The sequence below is a fragment of the Mauremys reevesii genome, linkage group 2 (assembly GCF_016161935.1).
Source record: "Mauremys reevesii isolate NIE-2019 linkage group 2, ASM1616193v1, whole genome shotgun sequence".
Classification (NCBI taxonomy): Eukaryota; Metazoa; Chordata; order Testudines; family Geoemydidae; genus Mauremys; species Mauremys reevesii.
The window spans coordinates 128133907-128146184 of NC_052624.1; the positions used below are offsets into that span (position 1 = coordinate 128133907).

At 46.5% G+C, this 12278-nt stretch overlaps 1 protein-coding gene across 1 annotated transcript in view; it reads right to left on the reverse strand.

The window, feature by feature from the left end:
* Nucleotides 1–12278, reverse strand: part of SEMA5A (semaphorin 5A) — a 633881-nt gene that overhangs the window by 216767 nt on the left and 404836 nt on the right. The window contains exon 10 of the mRNA XM_039523675.1: nt 8099–8303. Within this exon, the coding sequence (XP_039379609.1) occupies nt 8099–8303 (205 nt within the window). The remainder of the gene's footprint in view (nt 1–8098; nt 8304–12278) is intronic.

Below are 12278 nucleotides of genomic sequence, written 5' to 3' on the forward strand. Positions count from 1 at the left end.
CCTCCTTTTGAAAACCTCCAGTGAAGAAGCTTTCACAACCTTCCTAGGCAGTCTGTTCTATTGTCCTACTGTTCTTAGAATTAGGATGTTTTTCCTGAAATTAATCTAAATCAATTATGCTGTAGTTTGAACCCATTGTCTCTTGTCCTGCCCTCTATGGCAAAAGAGAACAACTTTTCTCCACCTTTTTATGGCAGGCTTTCAAGTATCTCAAGACCACTATCATATCCCCCCTTAATCTCCTTTTTTCCAAACTAAACATACCCAGTTCCCTCAGCCTTTGATCATATGGCTTGCATTCCATCCCTTTGATCATCTTTGTTGCTCGCCTCTGGATCCTTTCCAGAGTCAAGGTTAGCCCAGGCAAGTGTCAATAAAATTGTAACTACCCCACCGCACCATCATGTGTATACAAGAGAAATGTTTTAGAGTTTTTAAAACTGTCTGTGGTATTTCTATCTACCCCCTGTTAAGTCAGGCTCTCTCATGACTCAAACTGTATAGGATTTGGAGGGCTGATTTCTGGTATTTTTGTAATGTATATATAAAACTGTTTGCATAGCCATAAATGAAGGCGGTGAAAGATTCCATGGTCCTTCTCATAAGTGCGATTTTTTTCCTTTCTTGACACATACAAACAGGACAGTCCAAAACTTAGAATGGAAAAACCTTAGAATTAGTTTTACAACATGAAGCACTTACTACAGGCAAAATGTCAAGACAGTATTTGAGTGGATACTACATCCCCAAATGCTCTGTCATTTCAAATGCATATTGTACAATCTGCAGAAATGTTTGTGCCATCAGAGCTAAAGCTGATATCAGGCTCAATATGGGGAAAAGGCTGCTGTGAACTACAATTTGGAATGTAGTCTTGAAGTACAAGCGTCTCTTGACAGACAAAATCCCTAACTGTAAAATGTGGCAATCCCTTACTAGAGTACATAGCATGCTTTTTTCATGATATTCTGAAAGAAAGAAAGAAAGAAAGAAAGAAAGAAAGAAAGAAAGAAAGAAAGAAAGAAAGAAAGAAAGATTAGTTATAAAAAAAAATCCCAAAGAAATTAAATGCAACTATTAGGTTTAAAACAAGATTTGGCTCAAAGTTCATATTGACAAATTTAGGCCTGGTCTACACTAGGACTTTAATTCGAATTTAGCAGCGTTAATTCGAATTAACCGCGCACCTGTCCACACCAGGAAGCCATTTAATTCGACCTAGAGGGCTCTTTAGTTCGAATTCAGTACTCCACCCCGACGAGGGGAGTAGCGCTAAATTCGACATGGCTATGTCGAATTAGGGTAGGTGTGGATGCAAATCGAACTTAGTAGCTCCGGGAGCTATCCCACAGTGCACCACTGTGTTGACGCTCTGGACAGGAAAAGCCATAGAAAAAGCCCTGGGAAAATTTGAATTCCTTTTCCTGTCTGGCCAGTTTGAATCTCAATTCCTGGTTGGACATCGTGGCGAGCTCAGCAGCACTGGCAGCGATGCAGAGCTCTCCAGCAGAGGAGTCCATGCAATCTCAGAGTAGAAAGAGGGCCCCAGCATGGACTGACCGGGAAGTCTTGGATCTGATCGCTGTGTGGGCCGATGAGTCTGTGCTTTCGGAGCTGCGCTCCAAAAAACGGAATGCAAAGACCTACGAGAAGGTCTCCAAAGCCATGGCACTCAGAGGATACAGCCGGGATGCAACACAGTGCCGCGTGAAAATCAAGGACCTGAGACAAGGCTACCAAAAAATCAAAGCGGCAAACGGACGCTCTGGAGCCCAGCCCCAGACATGCCGCTTCTACGAGGCACTGCATGCCATTCTCGGTGGGTCTGCCACCACTGCCCCACCAGTGACCGTGGACTCTGAGGATGGGATAGTGTCGACGGGCAGTTCCTCGGCGATGTTCGCCGATGGGGAAGATGAGGAAGGGTTTGTGGAAGACGAGGCAGGCGACAGCGCTTACAATACTGCTTTCCCCAACAGCCAGGATCTCTTCATCAGCCTCACAGAGATCCCCTACCAACCCTCCCCGGCCGTTAACCCGGACTCTGAATCAGGGGAAGGATCAGTCGGTAAGCGCTATAAACATGTAAACATTTATTTTTTAAAAAACAGGAATAAAAACTATATGAAAAGAAGGTCAATGCATATATGGATTGAACAGAAATCCTCTTGGGACAGTTCCACGAAGCTCTCGTAGAGGTACTTGAAAAGCCTCCGCAGGAGGTTCCTGGGGAGAGGTGCCTTATTGGGTGCTCCGTGGAAGCACACTCTTCCACCCCAGGCCATCCTGAGGTATAGTGGGAGCATTGCCTCAACCAGCATGGCAGCATAGGGCCCTGGTCTGTGCAGGGATTCACGCAGCATGCGCTCTCTGTTTCTCCTGGTGACCCGCCTCAGGGTGATCTCGCTCGGCGACTGCTGCATCTAATTAGGGGAATTACTTTAATGTTACTATTGTGAATGCTTGACTTTTCCTTTGCATAACAATGACCGTCGTTTAACAGCCACGTGTTGGAGGCTGCAGAGGAAAAGCATACAGGGATCTTTCCCGGGGACAGCCGCGAGGGGCTGGAACAGGGTCAGACTTTATGCTTTCCAGATTGCCTGCAGCAGGAGGGCACTGCTATCCATTAACTGTTAAGCAGCCTAAAGTTTATGGCTTACCAGGCCTGGCTGCTACACGGATTCTGCTGTCCTGCCCCGCTTGTCTGATCTCCAGTGCAAGACCCCAGGCAATGAAAGCAAATGCCGAAAATTCGAACTTGTCCTGAGAGCACATGAGATTAGGTGCCCTGTATGGTCTTGTTCACAGAAACTGAGTAGACTGTGTTCAGTGTTCGCAAACATGTATCTTTGCAAGGAAATCACTTCCTTTTTCCCATCACACAGCTGCGGCTCTTTCCCGAACTGCCCCGGCATCCCCCTCACAGAGGCTGGCGCAGATTAGGCGGCGAAAGAAAAAGACTCAGGACGAGATGTTCGCTGAACTGATGGCCTGCTCCAGAGCCGAGGCGGCCCAGCAGAGCCAGTGGAGGGAGACCCTCTCCCAGCAGCAGCGCTCACACAGCGAACGGGAGGACAGGTGGCGGCAGGAAGACCAGCAGGCGACTCAAACGCTGCTTGGCCTAATGAGGGAGCAAACGGACATGCTCCGGCGCCTTGTGGATGTTCTGCAGGACCGCAGGCAGGAGCAGAGAGCCCCCCTGGACTGTATCTGCAACCGCCCTCCCCCGCCACAAAGTCCTGTCCCCCCCTCACCCAAAATCACAAGAAGGAGGGGCGCTAGGGGCCGTGAAAACTGTCACTCCACCCCAGCAGAGCGCTCATGTACCAAACAGCTCTCATTCCCTAAAGTATGAGAATTGCTTCCCTTCCTGGCTCACCCGATCCCAAATCCCAGTTTCATCCCCCAACTGTGTAGTTGAGTATTAAAAATAGTTTGCTGTTCATTACTGTTTCCGTCATGTTTCTTTGCAGAAGACTTTGTGTGAAGGGGGGGGAGGAGTTTGTTAATTGCATAGGACAGCCACCATTAACAGGGTACAGACATGGGGGCAGGATCAACAGCAGGTCACACACAGAGTGCAGTCACTAGGCACCCGGGTCACTCTGCGAGGTGTCTGCTGCCCCAGGTCAGTCTGGGAGGTGTATGTTGCCCCAGGGTCCGAGCGCCTGGCATCCACAAATGGCAAGGCAGGCTGCCCTTACCATGCCCTTCCACCCTAGCCATGAACCTCTCCGATGCCCTGAGCCCCAGCCAGAGTCATCATCCCCCCACACCTACTCACCCTTCCCACACAGCCCTCACCCCTTCCTGCAAACCCACCCCTTCCTGCACACCCTCCTGTAACCGTCCTCCCCCCAGAGACTGCTGTAGGAGCAGGAGCCTGTCAGTCCTCGAGTGTAGAAGCGGTCTGTACATCACTGCACACCGTACCCACCACAGTCTGCGTCCCTGTTTGAACCCTTGAACGAGAATTTGTTAGTAAAGAAAACTTTGTTAATTAAAAATGTTCCAATAACTTTATTTTTAAACATCTGTTGGAAGGGGGGAAACCTGGTGAATGGGGTATGTAACCACTGAAAAAAGTCAATAGTAACTGAAACAGGGGCAGGTTCAGCTTCTCTGTAAAGAGACTGGACAGTCATAGGTTACCCTGCTCTCTGAGGAACCTAGCTTTCAAAGCCTCCCGGATGCACAGCGCTTCCCGCTGGGCTCTTCTAATCGCACGGGTGTCTGGCTGAGCGTAATCAGCAGCCAGGCGATTTGCCTCAACCTCCCATCCCGCCATAAAGGTCTCCCCCTTGCTCTCACAGAGATTGTGGAGCACACAGCAAGCTGCAATAACAATGGGGATATTGGTTTCGCTGAGATCCGAGTGAGTCAGTAAGCTCCTCCATCTCCCCTTGAGATGTCCGAAAGCACACTCCACCACCATTCTGCACTTGCTCAGCCGGTAGTTGAAGAGCTCCTTGTCACTGTCCAGGGCGCCTGTATAGGGCTTCATGAGCCAGGGCATTAGCGGGTAGGCTGGGTCCCTGGGGATCACTGTAGGCATCTCCACATCCCCAACACTTACTTTGTGGTCCGAAAAGAAACTACCTTCCTGCAGGCGTCTAAACAGACAAGAGTTCCTGAAAACACGCGCGTCATGAACCTTGCCCGGCCACCCAACGTAGATGTTGGTAAAACGTCCCCTATGGTCCACCAGTGCTTGCAGCACCATTGAAAAGTAGCCCTTTCGGTTAATATACTGGCTGGCCTGGTGGGCCGGTCCCAGGATAGGGATGTGAGTGCCATCTATAGCCCCACCGCAGTTTGGGAATCCCATCGCGGCGAAGCCATCTATGACGACCTGGACGTTTCCCAGGGTCACTACCTTTGAGAGCAGTAGGTCAACGATTGCGTGGGCTACTTGCATCATAGCAACCCCCACGGTAGATTTGCCCACGCCAAAGTGGTTCGCTACTGACCGGTAGCTGTCTGGCGTGGCAAGTTTCCAGAGGGCTATGGCCACTCGCATCTGCACACTCAGGGCTGCTCGCATCCGGGTGTCCTGGCGCTTCAGGGCAGGGGACAGCAAGTCACACAGTTCAAGGAAAGTGCCCTTACGCATCCTGAAGTTTCGCAGCCACTGTGATTCATCCCAGACCTGCAGCACTATGCGGTCCCACCAGTCCGTGCTTGTTTCCCGGGCCCAGACTCGCCGTCCCATAGCATGAACGTGACCCATTGCCACCATGATCTCCGCGGCGCGGGATCCCGTGCTTTGTGAGAGGTCTGTGCCACTCTGACACTTCATGTCCTCACCGTGCTGCCGGAGCCTCCTCGCCCGATTTCTCAGCAGCTGACTGTGGAAGAGGTGGACGATAAGGTGCGAGGAGTTGACAATGGCCATAAGTGCAGCGATGATCGCAGCGGGCTCCATGATCGCAGTGCTGTGGCGTCCGCGCTGTCACTGACCAGAAAAGTGCGGTAACAGATTTCCCGCCGGCGCTTTCAGGGAGAGAGGGCGGGAGTGACGGTTGAATGACGACAGTTACCCAAAACCACCCTCGACACATTTTTCCCCCAGCAGGCATTGGGGGCTCTACCCAGCATTCCAATGGGAAGCGGGGACTGCGGGAACTGTGGGATAGCTGCCCAGAAAGCGTCCAATGTCGACGCTTGCCCCGTTAGTGTGGATTCACAAAGTCGAATTAGTGTCCTTAGTGTGGATACACAAATTCGAATTCATAAGGTCGAATCCACAAATTCGACCTAAGTTAAATCGAACTACTCTTGTAGAGTAGACATACCCTTAGTAACATTAAAATTAAAGCTGAACCTCCATCTTTATTTCTAGTTATGTGCATGCTCTCTCTCTCTCTCTCTCTCTCTCTCTCTCTCTCTCTCTCTCTCTCTCAATGTATAATTGTCATGACAACAAGGTGCCAAGTGGCTCCTCTGAGAGGCTAAGTGTCCTCAATAGCTTCTGAATTCAAGAAATGGTTTTGCCTGAATAAGGATCCAGACCTAAATTATCAGCATGAAAGGTGCATAAAAAGAGCATATACCAAGCCTTAAAACTTGGGGCCCTACATTTACCAAATCAGTTATAACAGAAAGAACAGTGAAGAAATTAAAAACCTGGAGACAATCAGGAACTGTGAGAAGTTACATAATTCTAGATAGTGTCATTATGATGGGATCAAATCTGTCTCAGTGCATCAATAGCAACCCAGTACAAAAACAATTCAAAACGCATTTCAGTGATCCAATATCTATCATGGGGGTTGCACAGGATAAACAATATTTTTATGGCTATGATTTCACTAAATATACTATAATTGATCAAATTGTTTTGACTATACTTGTCCAAATCCTTGTGCTGCTATAGCCTATTAATGGTGTTTGCAGTACATTTGCAGTACAACAATGAGTAAGGTTGTTATTCCATGATAGTACACAAGGAAGCACTGTCTCAACTGAAAACACCAAATGATAATATAATGTCATAGTAATAGTCAAAAAGAAGCAGGGTCCTAATAAGAGATTGATTTATTGATTGGATTCAAAAGAAACTAGAGGAAGTCACATTGTAGATTGACCCACAATGCTCCAAAGAACAAGATGTTTTTCATTAAGTGGTTTCATAGAATGTTTATATCCGTTAGTCCTCGTGTCCACATTAGCACTGAGCTGAAATATTCTTCTCTCCCCCTGGTATTTTATCCCTCTGATATATTTAAAGTGTAATCATATCCTCTCATCCTTCTTTTCTTTTGGAAAAAAAAAACACCCTCTCCTCTCTCTCTTTCTTTCATAAGAAAAGGCCTTCCATTCCGGATCATTCCCAAAACTGCACACAATACTCCAAATGAGGTCTCACAGCCGCCTATATACGGGACTAGCAGCACTCCTCCCCCCTACTAAATACCTCTAATGCAACCCAAAACAAGCATTAGCTTTTTTTTTTTAATCATTAAGAAGCTGTAATTTTGGAGATTTATAACAAGAAATATGGATCCTGCTCTCTCTGGAATCAATGGGAGTTTTGCTATGGACTTCAATGAGAGCAAATTCAAGCAAATAGCTGTTGTTGTTTTAATAAAGAACTCTTTCCCTAAAATCTCCACACTTATTACTATACTAACTACAAGACCAGTCCTGAAAACCATTGTTGACCTGAGTTGACCCACTGATGTCTATAGGACTAGTTCTGTGAGGACTAATTATATGAAGAAGGGTTTACAGGAGCAGGCTATATACTTGCTGTTACTCAATTCAATTGTTTTGCATCTGAATTTCAATCAGTGGAATAATGTAGCCAGTGACCCACTCTGTAAAGCACTGTGCATTAGAAACACTTCTCACATTCTCAACTACCTTATAAAAGGTTCAGACAAAAAAATCATTCTCTACCAAAGTCCTTATAGACAGGAAGACAGTGGCATTCTCAACGGAAGAATATTTTTCTTTCATTTCTGAACTTCAGGGCAAAAGGCTAAGTAGGAAAGCAGGATATAAAGTTTTCTAAGGATAAATTATTTAGGGATGATCTGAAAAGGGATTTATCATCCAATTCTTGCTGGCTGAAGCAGTAGGGGAATGAGGGAAAAAAAGAAATATAAAAAACACCAATAGTAATAATATGTGGCATTTGTGTAACATCTTCCATACGAAAATATCCCAAAACACTTTACAAACTATGGGCGAGATCATAGTCTATGCTGCAAAAACCAAGAAAGAGGCAAAGAAACTCAACAAGACACAACTCCTGGAATCTCTAGCATATTGTCCCATCAAGGGAAGTGGGGTTTTCCCCTTCAACTTTGTGGAACAGGCATGGGGGGGGACCTCCATTTGAAAAATTAGCCCCATTCATGCAGAGGAGACAGAGCCTTGATTTTTCACATTTTGTACAAAAGAACCACCCACCCACCACAAAATGCATGGTGTTTAGCTTAGCTACTTCGAATAGGTGAAGGGCACAGTTAATGCTGTCAAATTACAAACCCACTTCTCCAGGGTGGTTTAGGCATTTCAGACCTGATATACAGACCATCGAAAAGGATCTCTGACTTTCTAAAGTTTTCTCAGCACCATTAAGTCATACCTGTGGCCAGATAGATGATATGGAAAAGCATGTCCTTGCCCTGCACCACATCCACTGCCACATGGGAAAATCGGCTGTTGTCCTCCATGAAGTAAGGAATTGGAATAACTGGCTGAACCACCTCATGCATTAGAATAAATTTTTGGGCATCCTGAAGATTCCTCTCAGTCAGATTCATGTACAGACCCTGGTCCATTGTACCGCACTGTAAATAAATAAAAGTATACATATATATAGTAAAGTAGATCTTAACACCCATATGAAATCTTAGAACCATGTTGTGGAATTCCAAAATCAAGCCTTAGTTATGTGTTTTAGGAGGGATAGCATCATTCCACCGTAAGTGAGGATCCATTTACAGGAGTAAGTCCAAAAAGGATGACTCTGCAGATCAGTATGTCATCTTTATTTGTATTGTGAGGGGTAAGTCTATTCAAAAGAGAATGAGGTTACAACAATATCACTTTAAGTTGTATCATAACTTCAGAAAAAGGTAAGTTATGAAGAATAATTCTTTCCATCCCCTGTCATGCAGTCCCAGCATCCTGCAGTCAGAGGCTTAGGGACACCCAGAGCATGGGGTTGCATCCCTGAAAATCTTGGCCCATAGTCTTTGATTGACCTATCCTTCAGGAACTTATCTAATTTTTTTTAACCCAGTTATACTTTTGGCATTCACAACATCCCCTGGCTATGAGTTCCACAGGTTGACTGTGCGTTGTGTGAAGAAGTATTTCCTTCTGTTTGTTGTAAACCGCCTGCTATTAACTTAATTGGGTGAGCCCTGATTTTTGTGTTATGTGAAGGGGTAAATAACACTTCCTTATTCACTTTATCCATACCAGTCATGATTTTATAGACATCTATCATATCTTCCCAGTCTTTTTAATGTCTCCTCATATAGAAGCTGTTCCATACCTTTCTCAGTACCTTTTTCAGCTCTACGATATCTTATCTAATATATCTGATTTAAGCAATAGGTTACATACCACAGTTAGTAGTTCTGCAATTTCATATTTGAGTTCCTTTAGAACTCTTTGGTGAATACCATCTGGTCCTGGTGAGTTAGTACTTTTAATTTATCAATTTGATCCAAAACCTCCTTTACTGACTCCTCCATCTGGGACTGCTCCTCAGATTTCTGACCTAAAAAGAATGGCTCATGTGTGGGGAAACTCCCTCACATCTTCTGGAGCGAAGACTGATGCAGAGAATTCATTTAGCAACTCTGCAATGACCTTATGTTCCTTGAGTGCACCTTTAACACCTCAATTGTCCAGTGGCCTCACTGACTGTTTGGCAGGCTTCCTGCTTCTGATGAACTTACAAAAAAAATGCTATTACTTTTTGTGTCTTTTTCTAGTTGCTCTTCAAATTCCTTTTTGGCCTCCCTAATTATACTTATACTTATTCTGCTCCATGTGAAATCTTCACACTCAAAATACCAAGAATTCAAAAGCTTTCCATATATAGACTGATTCTGCAGTTCAGCTAACCCAACTGGCCTTTTCAGCCTTAGCGTCAACCATATTACTACAAAAAGGGCCTGGGGCTCTAATCAATCATTTGAGGCAGATTCTCTGCCCTGTTCTGCTTCATTTGCATCACTCAGGAAGCACAAAGGAAGTGGAAACCACCTGCAGGTCCCCTGCTTGGAGATTCTACTTCATGGATGTAAAGATCTTTTGACTCCTAAAAGCAGCAAAGAATCCTGTGGCACCTTATAGACTAACAGACGTTTTGCAGCATGAGCTTTCGTGGGTGAATGCCCACTTCGTCGGCATTGACTCCTAAAAGGCGGCCATGTGGTCTTCTTTCAACACCTTCATTAAATTCTACAAGTCAGACATGCAAACATCAACATTAGGTGAAAGGTGCTGCATTCAGTAGTATCTCAATAAAAACAAGTTACCTTTGTAAACTACTGATATTATATAGTTTCCCTTTCTATTTCTCCCACTGGAGCCACACTGCTGATAAAATCTTAATATTAGGATCTGTGGAACTTTCTGGGCAGAACAATAGGAAAATTTATCTGTACTTATCTAAAATTTTCTTTTCTTGTTTAAGAAGGTTTCACAGATTGACCCACCTTTGGACTAATTAGTTTTACAATATGGAATCAGATTTGTCCACCATTTTCAGGGGATGTACAGTGGTTTAGCTACACTACAGCTAACAAGTTTAAATGCTTCACAAACTATTTTTAGTCCTTGTTACACTGAAGCACCTGTAGCCTTTGCTACAGTAAAAGAGTAGGCACTTTAGGGGGGCACTCCTTATACCTTTCAATGGCAAGCCTGGTTGTGCCTAGGGTTGCCAACTTTGTAATTGCACAAAACCGAATGCCCTAGCTCCGCCCCTTCCCTGGGGCCACACCCCCTTCCCCAAGGCCCTGCCCTCTGCTCACTACATTCCCCTTCCCTCGGTGGCTCACTCTCCCCCACCCTCACTCACTTTAGCTGGGCTGGGGCAGGGGCTAGGGGTGCAGGAGGGGGTGAAGGCTCTAACTTGGGGTGCAGGCTCTGGGGTGGGGCCAGAAATGAGGGGTTCAGGGTGCATGAGGGGGCTCTGGGCTGAGGCAGGGGCCTGGGGTGCAGGAAGAGTTGAGGGCTCCGGCTGGGGGTGTGGGCTCTGGAGTGAGGCCAGAGATGAGGGGTTTGGAGTGCAGGAGGGGGCTCCAGGCTGGGGGTGGGGCAGAGGGGTTCAGGGTGTGGGAGGTGGCTCTGGGCTGGGTTAGGAGGTTGGGGTGCAGAGAGGGTGAGGGCTCCATCTCGGGGTGCAGGCTCTGGGGCGGCGGATGAGGGGTTTGGGGTGCAGAAGGGGGCTCTGGGTATGGAGGGAGGCTCTGGGCTGGGGCAACACTTGGAGCCCCGTGGCCCACCCTGCCTAGGAACGGCTGTTTCCGGGGCACAATGCAGAGCCAGGACAGGTAGGGAACAGCCTGCCTTAGCCCCGCAGCACTGCTGACTGGACTTCGCCGACCAGGGCAGCCAGGGTTGCTTTTTGACCAGGTGTTCCGGTCGAAAATCGGACACCTGGTCACCCTAGTTGTGCCCTCAAAGCTGAAAATGGGCTGAAGACTTTGTTAATATCTGTGGATCTTCTTGCACAGAAAGATACACTATTTTCTGACCAGGGTTCCTGCCCTATTCTGTAAAACAATGCTCCCTCTTCACATTGTTCTGGCACAGGTGAAGTGGACAAGAGTATCCCAGCACGATTACACTTGGGCTAGATGCTAATTCTAGCCTCAAACTTGAATCATTGTTCCTCTCTCGTAAACTTGTGAATATCTGGGGATCAAAACTGAGCCCTTATACTGCTACCCTTCAAGACACATCAGCTTTTCAAACCACATCATACTCTGGGTTGAGCATAAACACAGTGTATGGAGTGTTAGCTGTGATCATTTAGAGTGACCAGTAGGGGACATAGAGCAAGGTGGTAAGAGTCTATGTGAACAGGAAACAAAGTCAATTTTGCATTCATCCCAACCAGAGTGTGCTGGGTCTCTGTAATCTCTACATGGTATCAGCGTGGGATTGAATAAAGACCCAAGAGATCAGAGAACATCCCTGAAAAAAGGAGAAAGGGGGACAGGAAGGTAGATAAGCAGGCCCTCCAGCCCAGCCAGAACAGTGCACAGAGCTAGCAATGGAACAAGCAGAGAAAAAGCTTGAAAACACAGAGAATCCAGAGAGAACTGCTTTGATGAGTCCAGGGTGCAATAGGGAGTGAGGGTAGGAAAGCAAGGGACACTGAAACTAAGGCTAGGTGGTCCACAGCAACACCAGCTTGCTTCCTTAAAGGCCACACCACCTTACTCCACAGAGGCAAATAAACACACAAACAAACAAAAAAAGGTGGGGCAGGGGAGGGGGAAATCTGGTAAAACAGCAGAGATGGCTACATTTGACCCAGCCTTTTCCCAACCCCCCACCCCAACATAATTTGATGTCCAGCACCCTGAGGGATGGCCACTCTGGGTAAGCAGATTCCAGAGGTTCCGTCTGGCTTCTGGCTTATACTGACAACCAGAGAAGAGACAACACCTTGCTCTGTATAGTGGGACTTGCAGCAGACAACATTATCCTTCTGAGAAGCCTCAGAGCTGCTCAGATGAAACAGCACAATACAGTTAAAGAAGTACTGGAGAAGCAGTTCATGTCACAGCACA